Source organism: Patiria miniata, unplaced genomic scaffold, assembly GCF_015706575.1.
Source record: "Patiria miniata isolate m_02_andy unplaced genomic scaffold, ASM1570657v1 HiC_scaffold_20, whole genome shotgun sequence".
Taxonomy (NCBI): Eukaryota; Metazoa; Echinodermata; class Asteroidea; order Valvatida; family Asterinidae; genus Patiria; species Patiria miniata.
The window spans coordinates 18,277,019-18,299,201 of NW_024037059.1; the positions used below are offsets into that span (position 1 = coordinate 18,277,019).

General features: G+C 39.9%; 2 protein-coding genes across 5 annotated transcripts; one reads left to right on the forward strand and one right to left on the reverse strand.

The window, feature by feature from the left end:
• Positions 1–540: 540 nt before the first annotated feature.
• Positions 541–12,991, reverse strand: LOC119727698 (tryptophan 2,3-dioxygenase-like). 3 transcript variants are annotated; one of them, XM_038199710.1, is made up of 11 exons: positions 12,708–12,990; positions 8,704–8,791; positions 6,861–7,081; positions 6,597–6,730; positions 6,075–6,212; positions 4,242–4,352; positions 3,283–3,390; positions 2,901–3,012; positions 2,259–2,396; positions 1,867–1,957; positions 541–1,454 (listed from the first exon to the last, which is right to left on the reverse strand). In XM_038199710.1, exons 2-11 carry the CDS (start codon positions 8,730–8,732, stop codon positions 1,256–1,258), a joined length of 1,281 nt encoding a protein of 426 aa, XP_038055638.1. In that variant the 5' UTR covers positions 8,733–8,791; positions 12,708–12,990; the 3' UTR covers positions 541–1,255. The 3 variants fall into 3 exon arrangements, with proteins under 3 accessions (XP_038055638.1, XP_038055639.1, XP_038055640.1); XM_038199711.1 differs by lacking the exon at positions 12,708–12,990 and adding an exon at positions 12,597–12,619; XM_038199712.1 differs by having other exon boundaries at positions 1,323–1,454; positions 1,752–1,957; positions 12,708–12,991.
• Positions 12,992–13,045: 54 nt separating this feature from the next.
• Positions 13,046–20,842, forward strand: LOC119727699 (vacuolar protein-sorting-associated protein 36-like). Of its 2 annotated transcripts, XM_038199713.1 has the most exons (13): positions 13,046–13,246; positions 14,179–14,247; positions 14,368–14,438; positions 15,243–15,357; positions 16,132–16,206; positions 16,638–16,721; positions 16,950–16,982; positions 17,222–17,299; positions 17,518–17,652; positions 18,328–18,393; positions 18,628–18,777; positions 19,328–19,404; positions 19,846–20,842. In XM_038199713.1, exons 1-13 carry the CDS (start codon positions 13,151–13,153, stop codon positions 19,943–19,945), a joined length of 1,149 nt encoding a protein of 382 aa, XP_038055641.1. In that variant the 5' UTR covers positions 13,046–13,150; the 3' UTR covers positions 19,946–20,842. The 2 variants fall into 2 exon arrangements, with proteins under 2 accessions (XP_038055641.1, XP_038055643.1); XM_038199715.1 differs by lacking the exon at positions 16,132–16,206 and having other exon boundaries at positions 19,846–19,945.
• Positions 20,843–22,183: the final 1,341 nt, after the last annotated feature.

Below are 22,183 nucleotides of genomic sequence, written 5' to 3' on the forward strand. Positions count from 1 at the left end.
AGCCTGTTACTCCCTATACTGCCCCAAACTGCCCTGCCTGTTACTCCCTATACTACCCCAAAACACCCTGCCTGTTACTCCATGTACTGGGGCTGGGCCTGTTACTCCCTATACTGCCCTAAACCGCCCTGCCTGTCACTCCCTGTACTGCCCCAAACTGCCCTGCCTGTTACTCCCTGTACTGCCCCAAACTGCCCAGCCTGTTACTCCCTATACTGCCCCAAACTGCCCAGCCTGTTACTCCCTATACTGCCCCAAACTGCCCTGCCTGTTACTCCCTATACTACCCCAAAACACCCTGCCTGTTACTCCATGTACTGGGGCTGGGCCTGTTACTCCCTATACTGCCCTAAACCGCCCTGCCTGTCACTCCCTGTACTGCCCCAAACTGCCCTGCCTGTTACTCCCTATACTGCCCCAAACCACCCTGCCTGTTACTCCCTGTACTGGGGCAAGCCTGTTACTCCCTATACTGCCCCAAACCACCCTGCCTGTTACTCCCTGTACTGCCCCAAACCACCCTGCCTGTTACTCCCTGTACTGCCCCAAACCACCCTGCCTGTTACTCCCTGTACTGCCCCAAACCACCCTGCCTGTTACTCCCTGTACTGCCCCAAACCACCCTGCCTGTTACTCCCTGTACTGCCCTAAACCGCCACGGCACTATTGGATTCATCAAGGAATAAATACAATATATTACAATGAAGTGCAAGTGTTAATTGGTTACCTTGAACATAAAAGCCATACATGTGCTATAAGCCACTTGTGCATAGTTTGGTTTGCTCTAGCAAACTTCAGCCTTTTCAATGAAGTTTTATTTAATACCTTAGCAAACTATATGACATAAGAATCTTTGTTTAGGAAAGTGTTGCCTTGCCTTTAAAACAATTTTATGAAATTGTTGCACCTGGTGCAAATTTATTTGATTGAACTTGACATCATCAAACTTGTTACAAAACCAAAAATGGTCCCCTGTATTATTGGACACACTGCTGCCTTAACATTGTTGCCTTATTGCAACATGGCAATTTTGTGAAGGGCAAATTAAATTGAATTATACTAGAGCCTTAATATTTGTGGGGTGAAAATTGTCCCCTCTTAATTGGATGTACTGCTACCTTTACCATGTTACCTTATTGCAATACGGTAGTATTTGTGCAAAGAATGAATGGAGTGGAATTGTGACCTGTGACATATGTGTCAATACCAAAAAGGTTTCCTTGTACTTTTTACTGCATTCTGTACCTTCTTCACTTTAAACCTCATGATCTGTTTCCGTTAAGGAAACACTGAGACTCTCCACATGCACATGGAGGTTCCCCACATTCCCATTGACCTTGCCGTATGGAATGGACAGCCGTCGCTTCATGTCAGATGTCAGGGTCGGAATGTACTTACGCGGCAGCAGGAATGTGGACAGGTTGAAAAGATCGACGAACACCTTGTAGCGATCACTAGAAAAAATGAGGAAAAAAAGGTATCAAATATATAAGCATTTTATGAACTCAAGAAGTCTGTTTGTTAAAAAAAGTCAACTGTTGTGGATAGGTAGGGCAGGTGGGGGTTAAAATTTCTAAAAAGTTGTTGATTTACACAAGATAAAGCATAATAAATAATCATTTATTTAGAAGGCCTGTACTACTTGTGTGTGAATATGTATGTTGTTGAAGATCTTTACCAAAGTTTCAGCAACGTCGATCACTAGTCAATCAAAAGTCAAACATAGGTAATGATCAATGAAAGCGGAATGCCTTTGTTACAATTCATCCAAGTTACGTTTGTTCCTTGGCGTGAGAATGGATGACTTGTGATGGGCTTTTGAGGATTTGACAACAGCTTGGATTTCTTTTATAATTGGTTACCAACCTGGCTGTAGCCTTCAGATACATGTAACCTGAGGAGCCACCGGTACCCGGCCTACTGCCGATCATCCTCTGCACCAATTGGACATGATTCACTGCATGAAGAAAACATGCGGGAAAAAAACCATTGAAGCATATGGTACCCAGATATTCCAAGGTAACAATTTCAGCCAAAAAAGCTGAACTATTTAGTAGGAAGTTTCAACTTCTTCAAGTACATTGTGCTAGTACATGTATCCCAAAGCTATTAAGACATAGCTCTAATAATAAATAAATTTAAAATGAAAACCATGAATATTTTACTGTCAAGCACTCTGCTAATGTTTTTATACTGCAAAGTAAAACCTTTGTGAATTATTTTTTGAGATCGGTTATCTTGATGTAAAAGGTACTCACATCTCCATTTCATCATGAGAGAGTCTAGGTCCATCAGCAGGGTCAGAAACTGGAACGGCTGGCTGAAGCGAGACTCGTCGCGATACAAGGAGATGAAAAGCGCCCCCTGGAGTGCCTTGTGGGAGAACCGTCGATCTCCTAAACACATAAGATTCACAATTTGTAATCCGGTCTCGCAATCTGGTCCGGTGTAAGTCTGGCGAAAAAAATCCTCAAACAATTCTGATATGAACGTCATAAAAACCACTATTGTCTGATACACTTGTCAAAGCCGGTCCATACGAATAATTAATGCAGACTGAAATGGATGTCACAAAACATTAACACCAAAATCTGCCGCAGTTAAAATTCACTGTGTAAATGACTTGCCATGATATCGTGACAAATTTGCAGTTTCATTCAAATTTGTGTTCAAGAATAATATTATCTGGTCTCGGCATTTAAACCCTACACGATTGTCTTTGGTCTAGGTGCTGGAGCGGATCAAGGTTTGGATCAAGAGGGGCTTTAGCTGCCCAGATGAGGTTTAGCACACATTTGCTGGGTTTTTTTTCGGCATGATTTTCCTATTTTTTTGTGGCCCAAGAGGAGTTCAGACCCGCTAACCCCCCCCCCCCCTTCCGTTTTTCCTGACTGACTTACCCCTGCTGACCATGTTGTTATGCTTCTCGACGTCAAAGACTGACGCAAAGCTTTCTTTGGCTATGTTGTACTCCTGCATCATGGCCTCTTTCTGGTGCTCGTCCTCCAGCTCCTGTTTCGAAGAGGGGGAAATTTATTTCGAAAAAGAAAGTGTGCGTGTTCTTCGTGCGAGCATCAGGCTCCTTTGGAAATGCTTGCATGAGTCCCTCCCAGTGGTCTACCCCAACTTTCTCTTTGTAACCGTTGAGGGAGTATTTTGCGCACGGAGTCTATTGGGCCCAAGGCATTGTGACCCTGAAACAAGTGACATGTCAACTGGATGTAACCTTACCAACATATTTTAGATTTAAGAAACCAATAAGAAACTAATTGTAATTCCTACCTCAACATCTCTCAGCATGTCGCTCATCATATCATTGGCAGCAGCTTGGAACTTATCCCAGAAGTTGAAACAATCTCGCTCCAAACCAGGTGTCCTCTCCAGCCATTGCTTCAGAATAAAAAACACATACAGTAAATTCATCACCCGAGTTAACGCTGGTCAGGAAGTCCTTGTTTTCCTATTGACCTATCGCCGTTTGCGAGTTAGCCACGCCCCTTAGACAACCCTATGGAGTTTTTGTACACTATGTTTTGTTTGTCTCAGATTTTGCGTGTTCCGCGTCCATTTCTGTATCATGTAATTGGACAAAATTTCACAAGCTGCATTGACGCGATTCTAATGGGACTCTAACGCGATTCTAACGCGATAGGTCAATTGTTAACCTGATCAACACATCCAGACAGTTGTGTAGCATATTTTAAACTTTTGCTCATCTCAGCTTGACCACTGCCATACCGTCGTAGGGTTACCCTTACAAGCCACGCCCCTCGAAGTGACTTCCTAACGCCACCCGTATGGGTGGCATGGGTGGCTTGTGCGTAAAGCGCTCGCCTCTCACCAAGGTGACCACGGTTCAAATCCTGGCCGCGGATTGCATGTGAGTAGAGTTGTTTGTTGGTTCTCTCCTGTACCACGAGGGTTTTTCTCCGGGCCCTCCGGTTTTCCTCCCTCTGGAAAATTCAAACACTTTCAATCTCAGGCTGTGCTCCGTGGTCATATATGGGTCGATGTGGCCGGCAGCCATAGGCGCCTTTACGTGCCAGCGGCCCGACCACGTTGTAGCCGCGTCCTTCGCAATTCAGCATACCAGCTGCGAGTAAGGATGATTAGCCTCCCAAATTATTAAAAATTATTATTATTAAAACCCCCAAAACAGCCTTTGAAGCCTTCCTTGAAATGATAGCATTAAAGTACCAAATATGAAATACAAGAAATGTGAAAGTACGGCGAACTCTTACCTGCACTATAGACAGCAGTGAGGGTTCAATCTCTGCCTGTTTGATTTCAGCCAAACGCGCACCGTGGTGTGCGTGCTCGTAGTTCTTTTGTGCGTACTTCACACGCCATTCCTAAAAGTGAAGTTAGTGAACAATACTTCAATCAAAATCTATCACTGGATTTCTTAAAAAAATCCATCGAAATTCTCCATGCTGATAATTTATAGAAGTAAACTTTTGTTTGAAAGGAACTTGAGAACTTTAATACCACCGTACGCTTTCTGTTCAGTTTTACAAAAATACTGTCTTCGCTATTCTGTAACTATTTAATTTTTTTTCTTATCATTGCCAACTTAGAAAGACGTGAATTATGTCATGCCAGAAAATTATAAATTGAATTCGTCAAAATATATTTATAGGGCAGTCAAAACAAAAAGCACATAAAAATTATCTTTACAAACTTTAAATCCCACTTCAAAATGCAGCTAAAACCTCTGAATTTTAGTTCAACCTGCAGTAAAACTCAATGCTTCTACAGAACAAACTATCTGTGTTTGATTTCTTTCTTTTTTTTTTTCTTTTTTTAAATACCAATCTGCATCTGTTAAACAGGTGAAGTCATCCACAAAATTGAAGATAATTGCCCAATTTAAAAACACTCATGAACTGTAACTAATTTTGATCAACATTTAGAAGGAAAAATCCTCACATCACAATAACCTTTGTTTTTTTGTCAAACCCATCTCATGCATGAGTGCTTTTAACGGAAGCTGTTTGGTTGAACAAACTAATTGGCGGAAGAGGGATTCAAATTCAATTCAAACTCATTTTGTCCCCCCACTAAATTTAATACTGATAAGAGCGAACTACATGTATTCAGTTTTCCATACCGTTTTATTTGATGTTTATAATAAACAACTTTAATCTGACCTATTTCTACAAAGGGCAGTAAATAACCACTGCCATTTTAACAAAATGTTAATTTCAACTGCTTGGAAAATTATTTCATTTATCGGTGACACAGATGAGTCAACACCATTTCCAAATTTTAATTTGTTACAAATAAATTCATTGATGAACATTGATGAAAGGGAGGATCCCCTGTCCATTTTGGGTGTGGCACCCTAAAATAACAAATTTTAAAATTGAATGGATCATTTGTTAGCATTACATAAGTTATGAACTTTCCAATGAGACAAAAGATGAGAAAAACAATTAATTGGTCCACACTAAGGCCCCCCAAAAAAAGTCTCCGGTTTCTGGTATGGAGCTTGCCCAAAAAGTGGTGCGGCGACGCGGCTTTTTTTTTTTTTTTACCTGACCTTTTTGCTTCAAATGTCGGCTGATGACTGCAAATGGTGCCCGACTAAACTTAGTGCAAATATATGGGAGTCCAGAGAGGCCACATAAAGCTTATTCTCGACCATAACCCAATCTAAAAACACGTTAAAATTGTGCAGCAGTAGGATTCCAGTCAAACCAGTGAGTTTGGCGGTTTTGAGACATCATCTTTCATTGAAAAAAAACTTTTTCATTTTGCCGACGCGCATGGCTACGGCGACGCGCGCGCATACCAGAAACCGGAGACTTTTTGGGGGGGGCCTAAGGTATCACTTTTTTTCCAATTCAGCTTTTGGATTAGGAGCATTCTCTAAATTAGACTTAGACAACACACAATGTCATGACAACCCAGCCCTGTATTTCATCATCAACATGGAATGAGTGCCATGTTAACACAGACCATGTAGGGGCTGATATTGAGCTACTGGTTTTCTGGCCTGATGACTAGGGTTAATACGGTGAAACGCATTGAGACATTGGTATAAAAAGTACAACAGTATTACTTCAACTCACCGGTTTCATCCCAAGTCTGTTTTCCAGGATCCTGAACTGTTGGCTCTCGAACCCCGAGGCTGGGGCCAGGAAGGTGCGGAACTCCAGGAAGTCCATCGGTGTCATGGTCTCCAAGATGTGAATCTGTTCCACTACAATCTTCATACCAAATTAAAGGAAATTTAAGATGAGAGTCTGGACCCCACACCATAATGATATATGAATTTCAACGCGTTATCAACTTCTGTTCTTATGCCATACATGTACAGTAATTACAACAGATTTTCTATATGCAATTTGCATAAATTGAGGGCGCTCTTACACAGTTTCATGCAATGACATCAGGCAGTGTGCGATGTGCATCACAAAAAACTTTTTATCTTTACAGTAAAACATTAGGAATTCTTTTAAAATCCTGGAATCAGGAAAAATCTTGACAAAACATCCTGAAAGCAGGAAAAATCCTGTAAAAAAAAATCTGAAATTGGGAAAAATTCATGACAAACCTCACCCCTGAGACGATAGGAAAATGAAATAACCAACCTTCATGATACTGATGACACGTCCCATACGCTGGTTGATGACTAGCTGCTTCCTCTCGTCATGCTGAACCCGGCTGAACAGGGTGCACACCGAGTCAATCTCATACAGAATCTGTTTGAACCACAGCTCATAAACTGCATTGTTTGGTACAGATAAAAAAAATATAAACTCATGAAATATTATACTCAGGACACATGCAACGTACACATTTTATTAAACAAATAAAATTCATTCACATAGCTTGAAACTTAACTCGGCACTCACCCTGATGTATGATGATAAAAAGATGTTCATCGTGAACCTTGCAACCCTGTTGCTCCGACTCAAGCACCTGCGATTTCAGGACCTTGTCCAGGTGCAGGTACTTGTGATAGTGCATGGCGGGATTTTCGTCGTCGCTGGTAGCCGCTGCACTTTTGTCAGCATCACCACTACCGCCGCTGACATCTCTGTTGTTGTTATTGTTGGTGGTGGCATTTTTCGGTCTGTCACAAAGGCAAATTAAAGATGCACAGTGCAATCAGGCAAATGAAATTAATCGTTACTTTGTGATGACAACCAACATAAACAAAAAGGAACTGGGACACAACTAAGAATGCAAAGTTAATTTTTTTTCAACAAGCGACGATCGACACTTAACCATTTGGAAAGTTTACCGGCTTTCCGCATTGGACTTAATTTGGTCAATTGACAACGGCCTCCGTACATTTTATCAAAAAATGTCTAATGTGGACACGGCTTTAGTTCATAGCACCTAGCAATCTAATGCCACACTTTGAAAGAACTACGTATCTATTGGGCAAAGGTGGTTTTCATAATTTTATATGAATTTAATATAAAACAGAAAGCATTGTTTGTGAATTCCATACGAAACTCCATTTCTAGCAGTGAAAAAGCTTTTTTGAAAAATGCCATCGCAATTAGTAAAGGCTCAACTGTTTGCCCTTGCAATATGCCCATACTTTGTGAGTAGGCTAGAAAATACAGCAATTTCAACCAAATGTATTACATGCATGTGTAAACCAACCTGATCATTTTCCCCAAGAGCGTTTGGTTTTAGGTAACAGATCAAATAAACGGACAGATACATATTTGTTACTTTTTTATGAACTTGCGTGCATGATTATACTAATTCACTCAACCCTGTCATATCCTTGGCCTATATTTAAAAATGCACGTAGGCAGCACAAGGTGAGTATTTGTTATTGAATGAACTCAGTTTTTATTAAATTTGGTCATTGTTATAAATATTCTGGCTGGTACCAGTAGTCCAAAAATTGAAGTTGCACAATTCAAAATAAAATCAATTTTGAAGTGGTTCTCAATGACATTACTAACAACTAATCTCTCATTATCAAACACATAGGCCTAATTGTTTAACATTGGTAACATCTGGGTCATTAGCTAATAGAAACCAATTTACCAGTCAATTAAAGGGATTAGACGCCAACTGTTTTGAGACTGAGATGTGATCCGTATTATTTCAGGGGAAAAGGACACATTTTGAGGAAATTTACAAATTTAAGCAGTGCTAGTCATTAAATTGGACATCACTTGGTATTTATACCGGTACTTCCCAATCATGCAACTTATTCTGGCTGGTACCAGTAGTCCAAAAATTGAAGTTGCACAATTCAAAATAAAATCAATTTTGAAGTGGTTCTCAATGACATTACTAACAACTAATCTCTCATTATCAAACACATAGGCCTAATTGTTTAACATTGGTAACATCTGGGTCATTAGCTAATAGAAACCAATTTACCAGTCAATTAAAGGGATTAGACGCCAACTGTTTTGAGACTGAGATGTGATCCGTATTATTTCAGGGGAAAAGGACACATTTTGTGGAAATTTACAAATATAATCAGTGCTAGTCATTATTTGGACTTCACTTGGTATTTACTTCCCAATAACGCAACTTGTGCAAAAATAATAACTCTAGTCGGATAGAAAAGGTCTGATCTACTACAGTTCATATGAGTTCCATTAAGGCACGGATGGGGACAGGGATGGGGGGGGGGGGCAGGGATGGGGGAGGGATGGGGGACAAGGGTGGAGTACATGGGGTGGGGTGGGGCAGTGGAGAGGGGGTGGTCAAACTAACCTCGGTCCTGACATGAATGGACAACTCATTGTGAAAATTTAAAGCTGTGATGCCTGTCTCCAAATTAATCAACTCATCCACTGATTCTCTGTGGAGGTACAACGAGAAACAAAAAGAGTTAAACAAAACCCTGAATTTCAAACAAACTGAATTAAACACAAAAAATTAAATACTCTTTATAATCTATTATGACTACCCTTGTTCGCAGCAATTTTCAGGGCAAAATATTGTGTCAATACCAAATACAAACAAACAAATAATCCAACCGATCTACCGACAACCAAAGGAACAACAAACAAACAAACCAACACCCCACCCAACAAACAAACAAACAAACAAACAAACAAACAGATGTCATAATGTGATGCTTTGGTTTCCTGTGTGTCGGGGACAACATAAGAGACACGGCGAATGTACATTCTTGGTAACGATACTTCAAACTATAAAACAAAATTAATCATGGTAATAAATGCAACGACCTTTCCTATAACTTTTTTAATCAATGCCAATGTAAATGATATTTACATTTACAATAGCATATGTTCTAAAAAGTTTATGAGCCTAGGCGTATAAAACTAATTGTGCACACTCATGCAGTTTGGCACTGACAGGTGTAAGACTCCGAGTGATATAAAAAAATTAATAAATAACCTGTATTGTTATTTTGGCTTAACAAAAAAAAAATGTTTGTTAGGTACATGTGGATCACGTTGTAACATGCACACTTTTCTTTTCAGGCAAACAGAACGGAGCAACATTCCACTTGTGTCAGTGGGGGTAACAAGTTCAAGCAAAACGTCCCCAAAACATATGGCAGTGTTTAGGTCAGCTGGATATCAAGTGACTGGGGCCCAATTTCAGTTGAAGCCAGAAAAACCCGCAAAATGATTAACCCTATCCATGCCCTTTTGACATAGTTGGGGACCTTTTCTGGAGAAGCCTGGATATCTGGGGCCCAATTTCAGTTGAAGCCAGAAAAACCTGCAAAATGATTAACCCTATCCATGTCCTTTTGACATAGTTGGGGACCTTTTCTGGAGAAGCCAAATTTTACGGTGTAAGAGGGCAAAGTGCATTGAGTAACATTTAACCTGGCAGATGTAGAGCGCAAACAAAACCAACTGTGCAGATTTTTTTTTTTTAAGAAAACCAAATCAAGTGTAGGAGAACAGCTTGGTGTCCGGCATTTTGGACCTCAAGGTTCAAAGGGGCCATGAGATGAACTTTGCTCAGTAACTCATTTTGTGCAACTTACTATTTTCTCTTCATGACATCCCTTAATTTTATTGGAAAGTACACTTCTTTAAACATTTAATACTTTCCATGCTTTTTCAGACATCTGAGGGCGCTGGTGCTGGTACGGAAGAAACTGTTCAGTTTAGGGGTTTTCTGTTCAAATTTTGAACCCAAAATGTTGCTCATTGAAAACATTTGTGAGAAAGGTTTGTTCATTGGTTATACTGCCATGTTCTGGCACAACAACGCATCACTAAAGGAAAGATCATTTATGATCCAAAGTTCTGGCAAATTTTGGTGCTGAAATAGCTGTAACATAAAAATCTGCCTTACAACATCATGACATCACACTTTTGCTCATGAATATGGAGATTTTCATAAGCATAAAAAAAAAACCAGTATCATTTGAAATAACCTTGAAAATGGCAAAACAAAAATTGAAAATAAGGCTAAATGGTTCACAAAGGTGAAATTTGAAGGATTGCATGAAAACATATTTAAATTGCATGTAAACATATTCCCTGAAATTTGTTTTACATACTAAAACCCATCCTGAATCCTCCAAAATCCACCACTGCTCACACTAACATCAGGAGGCATCAATTAAGTTCTAAAAAAACAATATGCTGATCTCTATAAAACCACTAGTATGCAACCTATGAACTATATACATTTGTATTCACGGCATGTCTGGGCAGATTGTGGTTTTGAGCATAACGAAAGCATCCCGCTTCAAACTTCCAAAATGTGAAATGATACACAAACATGGTAATCTCATTGAATATGTGTGAAATTTTGGAAACCAGACGTGATATGAGGCCACGTTCTTTATAAAAATTTATGAGTACCCTCAATTTATTCGACTTTTGCAAAAGTCACATATATACAGAGTACTCATAAATTTTACACTGTGTGAAACTTATACACACAGTGTAAGGACCGGGCAAGGTCAGGGATTGTATTAGGCCCACACAGAGTTAGGTATGCTCTGACGCACGACAAATGTTGGATCCCTGCCAAGATTTTAAGTTTGTGGAAACTCTGACTGCAAAAACAAGTAATTTGGAAAAAAATGTTGGTTGATTTGGGAGCTTTCGATACAAAAATGCCAACATGAATGTGAATGTCCAGAACTGTCAAAAGACAAACTGGAACGATTAAAAGACATCTACATGAAGCTGGACTGACTTATACTAAGATTAACTGCATTTTTTTCTCTCACTTCATTTACAACATACAGCTGTGGCGGATGTATGGGGGTAGACTGTCTTTACCTCCCCCCCCCCCCTTTGCCTAATAAAATTAGAAATTCATGCAGAAAAGATGCAAATATTCAAAATATGTTCGAAATACGACGCAGCCGATGCGCATTATGCAAGTTGACACTCAAAATGCCGATGCACGTGGATGGTCTGTAGGAAATGACACCATTTGAACGAGACCTATAGAAAATGAATTTCCTTCGCTGCATTTTAAAAAATAAATTTCAATTTTCAAAAATATATTTAGGCCCTAATGTGAACTATAAATAATGTGTATAAACTGGTGTAAAAAAATTGCATGAACACACGATATGCATTTTTTTTAAGGCCAGTTTATCATACACACGACTCCATATAATTTTCATGCAGTTTTCTAATTGCACATTCCCCTGCCTTAGCCCCCATAAATGTGGCCAATCTACTGGACTACCTCTGTAAATAAAGGCCACACTTGGAACATGTACCCGAAAAATGTGAAACTTTTTCAAGTTTTGATTTTCACATTTAGACTTTGTAGTTTAATTACGCTTTAGAAACACACTCACCCTCTTTATAGCGATAGAAAAGAAGTCCTGCCTTTCTCAGACATCTATTTATCGTGTAATTTCCAGATTTGTTTGCACATGTTTGCGTATCTAAATTCCAACATCGAAAAGATGACGCGCGTGCATCATCGTTTCTGCTGTCAGTCACGTAGACTTGATCGACTATGTGACTGACACCAGAAACGATCCATCAGCACAGCGTGATCTTTTCGATGTTGGAATTTAGATACGCAAATGTGCAAACGAACCTGGACATTTCACAAAAATAGACAACTGAGAAAGGCGGGACTTCTTTTTCATCACTTTAAAGAGGGCGAGTGTGCTTCTAAAGCGTAAATAAACTACAAATAAAGTCTGAATGTGAAAATCAAAATTTGACGAAGTTCTACATTTTCGGGTACATGTTCCAAGTGTGACCTTTATTTACGGAGGTAGTCCAGTAAATTGGCCACACTTATGGGGGTAATGCCTGCACTAATGCCTGTGACACTCCTAGTACTACCAAACACACACAATCATGAAAATACAAACAACAATACCATGAATACAAATATCAACCTAAGCTAATTAGTCAATCAAACGGAAATCCTGTTTGTACTGTAGTGTAGATGTTGGGCAAATGTTGGGAGAAATTACCAAAACTTCACAATTCACAATACATAAACATGATAAAAAAAATCGAGCTTCGGGAACATCACAGCAAATTATTAAACACAGTCATTGTATTATTGCTATTTGCCACGTCTCGTAAACATGGAAAGGTGTTAAAATGGATAAAAACAAATCGTTTTAGTAGTTGCGCCACGAGCTTTGTTTGCCATCACCATTCCGTTTATGGATTCGTACTCACACGTCATACATGCATACCGTGTATGCGTCGCTGCAGCGCTAGCCTTCATACCCGGTACTTCGTGTTCGTGACCACTAAAAAAGTACGAACATGATGAATAACATAGTTTACCTGTAGCTCTTGTTCAGTTCGATCAAGTTGTTCTCTAGCCCAGAGCCGATCCGAAGACAAATTTATCAGTCCATAAACACTTGTTAACAACAAGATAAATGGGTAGAATGTGAATTTATACTAAACCCGATGACCGATATTTCCCACGTTTTCAATCGATGACAACAATTGCGCGAAACACCGGTGTAAGCCACGTGACGCGTCCTCGTGACGTACATTGTATTTACATTACTTCCGGCTGATTCCCACGATATAAAATTGCGCAGTGAAGCCCCAACGCAGCGTGGAAAAAAAAGTGTTTTCCACGATGAAATCGATATGTCACCACCTTTTGACAATTGAGGGCGGGCTGTATAGTTCTCTGTTGATCTTCTGATTTTCCAACATCAGTGTACATCATGTCGTAAATTTGCGCCCATTTGATGGGTTTTTAAGTTGTAAAAATGGACAGGTTTGAATGGGGAAATGGAAATCTTTTGCAGGGGGAGACCCAAGTGAAGCAGCAGCATGGGGTTAGACTTCACGACGGGACAGACAAGGTTTGTTTAGCTTCGTAAAACTCACCATGTCCCTCACTGGCACAGTCAGACAGTTTAATACTGGTGACTTTTAATACTTGCATTGCCCCCTTGGACATATTGGGCCTTGTTAATGTTCGGACGACATGCATTAATGGGGGAGGGGCGTGGGTCTGTTTTATTTCCTGCATGGTTTTAGGGGTGGGCATGGTGACGGATATTTTGAAAGTAGACATGGTAGAGGATGAAAGAGATAGTAAGGAAAGAAGGAGTAATGCAGAATACCCCGCCACTCGGAAAGATTTTCCCTCGGAAATACACCCTAGCATTGCCTAGGTTGGAATCACTGGAAAAGAAACAATTTAAGTCCATTGCCAGCGCCTACGGCTACGCGGATACTATAAAAGTGGGTGTCTCCTTGAGAACGAAGCAACACAAAATGAATGGGAGTTGCTGAAAAAATATTAAGTCCAAACCAACTACCCTGTTGCCGGCTACGCGGATACGGAGTGGGAGTGCAGTGGAGCATGACGCAAAGTACATACATGTAGCACTGAGAAGGTTTATTGAGGGCAATCAACCGTGACTCCGTAGCCGGCTACGAGGTGCATAGATCGAGTGGCAGGGTATTGTGCAATTGTGCCGGAAAGAATGTTGCTTCTTTACGCCTTACATCATCTGAATAAAGTTCAGTCATTACAAAAGTGTTGACAATATATGAATCTGGGAGCATTGAGAATTAACATTTCCAATATTGTTAGGAATTAGTTAGAACATTTTCTTGACTCTCCATAAACTTTTCTTCTCAACCGCTGAAGTGGCGTCAGGACACTTCATTCTTTTCAATAATAACTTATGAGTTGTGTATTTTATTCTAACACTTGCCCTGGCGTGAAAAGTTAAAATAAACTTAAAATATAATGTGTGCAAATTCGTTTTCTTGACACTGTCAGACTGCTTTTGATCGAGGTATCATCACACTCACAAGTCATCGCTTGATTTGGACAGATTCTGTGCAACAGGTAAGAATTAAATAACCCCCAAATGTTAACAATAGTAACATTTCTAAACATTACAAAGATCGCAGATCAGACTCGCAGACAATAAAACTGATGTGTATTTATTTGTTTGATTTTTGGCAGACCACACTGGTAACTCTGCCTTTGTCCCTCGTTCTGTATGCTGAAGAAGTTCCAGCAGGAAGAGGCAAAAGGTGAGACAACTCTTAAATTGTGCAAATAATTAAGGGGATGACCCTAGTCTGAAAATAAGGTAGTGAAAACCTGCAATACAAGAAAATAGACTGGAACATCATAAACAACCAGTCCAACAACACTTTTGTACTGCATCAATCAACTGTGTCAAAAGAAACATCTGGTACCTAGTCTCTTTTACTGCACTCTCTCCATAGTCATCATGTCATGCTACCAGACTACAAGGGCGGATCTAGGGGGGGGGGCCAAAGGGGGCCATGCCCCCCCCCCCCCCCCCCCACCCCCCAAACGAGACCAATTTTTTTTTTTTATGTGACATCGCAATAAAGGCAGGCAATGAGTACACCACCATCTTTTCCTCAAAAAACATTGGTTAAAGTGGTCAGAAATTGCCTCAGATCGCACCACAGAGCATCTAGAATCCAAAAATTTTGGCAGTTGTGGGTTAGAGTCCAGCCGGGGTCATGGTGCGTGTGCCCTTGAGCAAGGCACTTTGTCACTCATTGCTTCTCTCCACCCAGGAGTAAATGGGTACCTGTGAGGGCAGAGATGGTTATTGTGATTGAATTAGCTTGCTTGCGCCTAACAGGCAGCATCGAGCTGTATACTTCCCAGGGAGCTGAAATGGTATTTGGAATGTTTAATTGGCCCACTGATCAGGGGTAATGATAATACTGCAAGCACTGTGATTTAGTGTACTAATAAGAGCGTTCTTAAAATGCTGATTATTATTATTATCATTATTATTTACTTCTGTGACTGTAGACTGTAGGCTAGAATTGCTAAATTTGTCTTCTTCACAGTCCCCGGGTAGCCTTTCATCTTCACCCAGCTCCACCCAATAAACCCCCTGGACCCGTCATGATGAGTGCTCACTCATACATTCAACTCAGCTTCAAGGAAGGAGGGGAAACAGAGGTTTGTTCTGTTCAACGTCTGACGTTGTATCTGACAAAGCGTATTGGTCAAATTATTGAAACATGCAGGTAGATCGAAGGTATTTTTTTAATAACTTTCGATTGTCTAGATTTTCTGAAAAACTCTGAATGTAACAGCTCTTGGAATATATTCCTTCTAGAAGGTATAAACTTTTTGTTTTAAGTCTTCTTCCGGAATTTCGTATTTTACTGATTTTAAGTGAAAACGTTAATTTCCCATATTCAGGTCAGTTACTGATCATCATATCTCAAAATGCAACTGTAAGGCCAGTTGGAAATTCAAATTAGCATTACCCTGTGCTCTGATCTGATTATTTTATCGAATAGTTTGTAGACTGGCACCCAGTGTTTCCTTCCTTTGGTTTTGTTTCAGAATTAACATTAAAAATAATGGCTTGCCATTTCAGAGTTAATTGGTGGAGTGTCATGGCCTAGCGGTTAAGAACACCGGACTCATGCTCTGGTGTTTCAGAGGCAACAGTGGCGTGGGTTCGAGCCTGCCGGGTGGACACTTGTGCCCTTGAGCAAGGCATTTAACCATTATTGCTTCGACCTTCGGATGGGACGTAAAACCGTAGGTCCCATGCGTTGTGTAATCCAATGCACGTAAAAGAACCCAGTGACACTTATCGCTAAGAGAAGGGGTTTGCCCCGGTGTGTTTCTGGTCTCCTGTATAAACTCCCACGCAGAGTATTTAGGAGATGAACCAACCAAGGTGGAAGTGTGTTCAATGAAACCTGCTCCTATCCATAGTTTTTCAGGTGTTTGTCGGAAGAACTATCTAGGAGGCGGTGGGAGTACATGCCAACCCCAAAAGCAGCTGGGAAGGTGGGTCAAGCCTTTCTGCTTGGAAGTAGTGAATACATCGTATTGTATTTTGGCTGAAAACATCGTCCAATTCCAGCAAATATTAGCCAATCACCAGTCGCATGTAGGATAAATCCCATGGCATATCGGTTGGTAACCTAATATTACTAAGCCAGTATATTCTGTGCTTACAAGCTCATTGAAATTGGCCTTATTGATGCTTAGAACAAAAAAAAGCTCCCAAAGCTAAGCACATTTTTTTAGCGTAAGAAAGAAAATGTCTGTATTTGTTACCCATTTTAAAGCGCCACAGCAATCCTTCCATGATGAAGCAATATTCAACTCCAAAAGTGGTAGCGGTGTTTGTGTCCTGGCCTATTTTTTGGCACCTCTTCTCTAGAATTCTGAGGATTTGAGAATACTTACCGGCCTTCTTTGATTTTTCTTGACAGCCCAAAGCAATCCATGCTGGAATTGTCGGCATTGAGCGAAATCTGGAGAAAAAGTGGAGGGACACTGATGAAAATATATCCCAGGTAATTGCAGTAGAACATGTAATGATATTTTTTACGGAAAACCTGCAATGTTTATCACTGTGTGTTGTTTTTTTAATCTTCAGGAATAAAGCCAGACCCTCATTGCTTTTATAACAGTGCATTTAGAACAGTATTATTTAGAGTATGGGGGTCGTTATTATGGGGGGCCGCTGTGTATTGTGATTCTGTGCAAAAATCTTTGACGATCGTTTAATTTCTTCCTTCTAGGCCTTTGAGGACCTAAACAAGTTGATGAAAAAAGTAAGTGCATGACGTTTTAGAAATATTGGTTTTAAGAATCTGATACGACATTCATATTTTGCATTGTATCGTTGAGAAGACGCATGCTGATTCAGGTTCTGGAAGTTTACTCAATACCTGGAATTTGTTGTTGTTGTTTACATGTTTACAATTCATTAAAAGTAAACCTAGGCAGTTTGTTTGCATTTGTTGCTGTTTTGATTACATCAAATTTTCTTTCTTCTTTTTTTTTTTAACAGGCAAAGGAAATGGTCGATCTTTCCAGAACAATCGCCAACAAGATTAAAGACAAGCAAGGAAGTATCACGGAAGATGAGGTGAAATTTTACATATTAACATCATTTCATGTATCCATAAAGTAGCCATAACCACTCTTAAAGAAGAATAGTTTCAATGTTCAAATCCTTCTGTGCCCATCAAATTGTAAATTCTTGAACTTAGACTCATCAGTACAATTTGAACCATGGACCCAGCAATTGATTAACATAATTCATACCAAACTAAACGAAGATTTTTCTTTTCTTTCTATATTCAGACAGTACAATTCAAGTCCTACCTGCTGAGCCTTGGTATAGCCAACCCCGTCACCAGAGAGACGCATGGAACGGGCACCAAGTACCACGAGGAATTGGCCAAACAACTGTCAGATGTACTAACTAAACCAATAGAGGTATGCCCAACCCCAACCCCAACCCATCCCTTAAAGCTATAGTCCATCATTTGTAATTTGTGCATTTTGTTCGTTTGAAGCAACAAAAGGGTTCAAAATCTAATGAAGGATACTGAACAACTTACTTGATGAAGTTTCAGCTCAACTTTAGCTTCATATTCCGAGAAAAACAGGTTTCTAGGATCTCAATTTAAAATCAAAAGTTGCTAAATCATGTTTCAAATTGTTTTGAATTGCAGCTTTACGCGAGGTTGCGCACTGATCCAACGAATTATAGCAACCGCGCGCGCCTGTGCGTCGTTCCAATGCTTGTGCGCGCTGCGCCGAATAACAAAACGAACAACTAATTTAAATTTTCCTTTGGTGCTTCTTAAGAAGCACCGTTGGAAATGCCTTCTTTCGTTGATTTCTTCAAAATGAGAGCTTGCCAGAAAGGATAATTTCACAGGGAGTTTCGTCCCCTTAATATCTTTCAACCAGTATGTTTTTCAACAATAATTACGCCAGTTACTTTTTTGGATAGCTGCAAATGATGGACTTGGGCTTTAAACATCTTGTTTCTGTAGATAGATACCCTTGTCACAAACTACTGGCCAATTTACTCTGTAAACTTCCCTCCTATTCCATGTTCGTCATTTTGAAAATCAACTTTTCTCATTTTTCAACCTTATGTAGGAAAGTGGCGGCATGATGGCCTTGTCTGATGTGTACTGCAGAATCAACAGAGCCCGGGGAATGGAGGTAGGGTTCCAGATTCGATAAGCAGGGCATTACAATATCATTTAGTAGGGCGCCTTACTTTGAAGTGACTTTGTACGATGGGCTGTAATGCTAATTCAACCACAAACTTGGAACAAAAAGTCCATTTCAGAAAACCTGTCAGGCAACTTTTGGTCTAATGCCTCACTCTTATTCCCTCTGTGATTTTGAAAAGGCTTTGTTTTTGATAATATCCTTGTTTGATGTCTACAACAGCTGCTTTCTCCCGATGATCTCGTGGATGCTTGCCGACAGTTCGAGGCCCTCAGACTGCCCCTCAGGTTGCGGGTTTTTAACAGCGGCGTCATGGTGATTGAACTGGTTTCCAAGGGAGAGGAGGCCATCATTAGACAGACAGCGGAACTGGTAATAGATGTCATAGATCATGAATTACCACTTGAGGGCTAATATTGCAAACTTGTGCGCAAATTCAAAAGCACAAATGGGAATTGTTGTTCGTAAGAAAGATGTTATGAAAACCTCCATCAAAAAAATACATAGAGTGAAATCACAATAAATCAAACCTCAAGGGAACAGGTTAAAAATTTGACTTAAGCAGAGTTTTCAGTTAAGCAGGGCCATATATCATTGTTATACTACTGAACGGAATGGCTTCTTTGTTTGACTTAACAGTTGTTTTGAGTTATCAGAGTTCGACTTATCGAGATTTCACTAAATCACATATTAAAGTGACGGAGCTTTGCAGCATGTTCTGAGAAGTTATACCTTTGAATGTCCCTTACTCTGCAAAAAGTTTCAAGACCCCCTAAAAAGCAGCAGAAAATAACCGGCGTATAATTTTGAAATAGTGTATTGTTTTGTTGACTGATTTGGGGCCATGAACCTACATCCTTCTGGATCTGTTTTCTTTGCACTGATGTCGTGACCATGGTTGAAATTTTCTCGTTCTTTTCAGCTGAATGAAAAGAAGACTCTGAGCCCAGACGAGCTTTCTCAAAGCACAGGCATATCCATCTTACTGGCCAAGGGAAGGTGAGTGTTGGTCACAGAACTTGTCAAATATTTCGTGGATTCGTCAATCGCAATGGTAGAAAGGGAATGAGTGCACCTGCTGGAGAACATTCTAGGTACATTCAGGATTTCAGTTGGCTGCGGTATTTGTTGGACTTAGAGTTTTGGTACATTATGTTTAGTTTATTTCTCATTCAAAATCAATCTTAGGTATTTCGATCATACAGATTTTTCACTTGGTTTTCGTTCTTCAACAAGGATAGTGTAGAGAAAAGTAATGCCAGAACAGTATTGAAAAAGTATTGCGGGTTGGAATGGCTCTTTTGAACCTATGTGCCTCTTTTTTCAGTTGTGCACCCCCCCCCCCCCCCCCCATTCTGTAACCCTTTTCACTCCTAACTCTTAGTAAATATTGTATCATTCTCATTGTTACCTGCATTGTTTCATTTGCTTGTTGGACAGATTGTTGGCAGCTGAGGAGGCAGGCCAAGCATGCCGGGACGAATCCGTGGAAGGAATCCGGTTCTTTCCAAATCTGTTCCTGAATCCACCAACCAGATGATGTTGAAGTGTTTTGTTTTTATTTGTAAATCTTAGTCCTTAACATTTGTTAAAACAAGGCTTCACGAGGCATTTATTTGTCAATCATGTATTGCTTTTTAGCAAATACAAGCATTAGTGTCAAGCATCATGTGCATGGCTGTTGACCAACTATTCTATTTTATTGCCAATACAAATTCTCCAATATATAGTTTAAGCATCTAATGCAGTTTACATAATATATAGTGGGTCTATTTGGTATAGTTCAAGCACATGTTGTAAATGGGTGCTTTGAAAGAAAAGAAAACACTTAAATTCACAAAATATTGAAAATATTGCGAATTGATGACATTTATGAAATAAATAAAGTTGACCTCAGCTTCCGTTCAATCGATCGTGCAGATAACAATTAGGTAAATTCAAAAGCGGGAGTCTGTGACCAGACTATTCAGTGTTTGGTACCAAGACGTTCACATAAAATAGTGAACGTGGACTTACATGGTCGATTGTTGGCTGTGCACAACTTTGGCATGAAATGTTGAGAGTTCTGTTACCGTGCATTGTACCAGGGCTCAATTTCATGGAACTGCTATTCAGAGCACAAATATCTGCTAAGCTGAAACGATGGGTCACCAGCCAAATGCCATGTGGTTATTATTGCTTGTGACTGGTCCTCGATCATTGATTTTTGCTTCAAAAATCTACTGAGGTGAAAGACCAATGAGGGTAGGCCTACATCATGTTGAAAACAAAATTCTTGATAATATTTTATTTCTTCACTTTGACTTTTGCATTTGGCTCATAACAACAAGGTATTTTTTCACCAAATCATAAATCATAGTTACATCTAAAGCCATTGTATTGACAATTTAACATTGTCGCGACTGTTTGCAAGTGTACAGTAATAAAATGTATTAGCAGTTTACAGGCAACCAGGGAACTGTCCCTTCATTTTCATGTCTGTTCGTCAGTTTTTATGTCTTTGCCAAAAAAGTATGGTAGTACTAAAGAATGAAATAATATTTATTATAATCTTGACTTTTTGTGGGAGTCGTGATATTTAATGTATTTGCCCTTTATACTTTTTGCATTAAAAACAAAACCAAATCCTTAAGAATATTTGGACAATGATGCGACTGAGTATTAAGTCTATGGAACTGCCGGTTTGAACCGGTTTGATGCGGGTCAAATTTTCCACCCGCCAAAAATGTGAAGTCAGTCACTTGTCTTCGTCTGCCAAATTTTATTTAAAATGAGCAATTGTTTTAATCCAATCAAGTTGATCGGATTACCCTGCCGCGGTCACCCTCACACTTCTGACCAATTGTAATAGCCCATTAGGATGACGTCATTCATCTTCTATCGTCTGATTCTTATTTATAAAAAGTAGGGCCTTGAGTAAAATTGAAAATACTTTTCCCTCCAAATTTGAAGAGTTTCACTAATTTGTTTTTAACATTTATACTGTTAAAATTTATATGCATATCTTAGTCTTAAATAATTATGAATTTTCAAGGCAGAAAATCACGGAAACGGTGGAGCGGAGAAATACGATCAGGGTGATCAAACCAAATAGCCACGATACGCGTGCAAAGTAAACCTTCCTGCCTTTTCACTCCGATCTCGCGTACTCCGCAGCTGAATTTCACAGAGAACGGACCGTTGCCATTTTGCTCTTCCGTTTGCGTGCACAATTTTGGCTCTTTTTACATTCAAATTGTACCCTCCGTCGCACAGGGGTTTCATTAACTGAGTGGTCTTCCACTGCAGCCCAGCGAGTGGAAATTTGTGCTACAAACCAACTTTTCGCGAAAGTATTGACTCCAGGTACCGAGACCTCATCACCGACCGTACTGCTGCCAGCACCACCATGACATCGGCACCTCCCAGCGGAGACTCGTTGAGTTGACATGCCTGGTGAGTCGCCACATTTGGAAACGTACCCAGAACCACTTCGCCTTCAAGAATTAGTCAATGGTCACCTTGTGTTCAACTTTAACATGAAAACTGAACTGAAATTTGACGGAACACTTGACTGAATGAGCTTTAGTAGGCCCTTGAGCTTGCAGCTCGTTCCATTTGGAACTTGAACTTAATTGAACTGGTGAAAAATGGCCGCGTATTTTGAACTTTTGTATAAACTCATCTTGTCACAATTTTGGAGGTTGTACTGCTCAAGCTTGGATGTTAAATTTGATCAGGAATTGTCGGCTTCGTTAAGTCTGTCACAACACAAGAGCAGAGGTGAGTGAAACTTTGC

Excerpts from the sequence above, each read along its gene's own strand:
- LOC119727698 (XM_038199710.1), bottom strand. The coding sequence starts at position 8,732 with ATGAGTTGTCCATTCATGTCAGGACCGAG. Across the intron at positions 6,731-6,860 it reads TTTTATCATCATACATCAGG|TTTATGAGCTGTGGTTCAAA; the intron begins GTGAGTGCCGAG and ends CAAACAATGCAG. Across the intron at positions 3,391-4,241 it reads CACTGCTGTCTATAGTGCAG|CAATGGCTGGAGAGGACACC; the intron begins GTAAGAGTTCGC and ends TTTATTCTGAAG.
- LOC119727699 (XM_038199713.1), top strand. The coding sequence starts at position 13,151 with ATGGACAGGTTTGAATGGGGAAATGGAAATCTTTTGCAGGGGGAGACC. Across the intron at positions 14,248-14,367 it reads GGACAGATTCTGTGCAACAG|ACCACACTGGTAACTCTGCC; the intron begins GTAAGAATTAAA and ends GATTTTTGGCAG. Across the intron at positions 16,722-16,949 it reads CTGATGAAAATATATCCCAG|GCCTTTGAGGACCTAAACAA; the intron begins GTAATTGCAGTA and ends TCTTCCTTCTAG.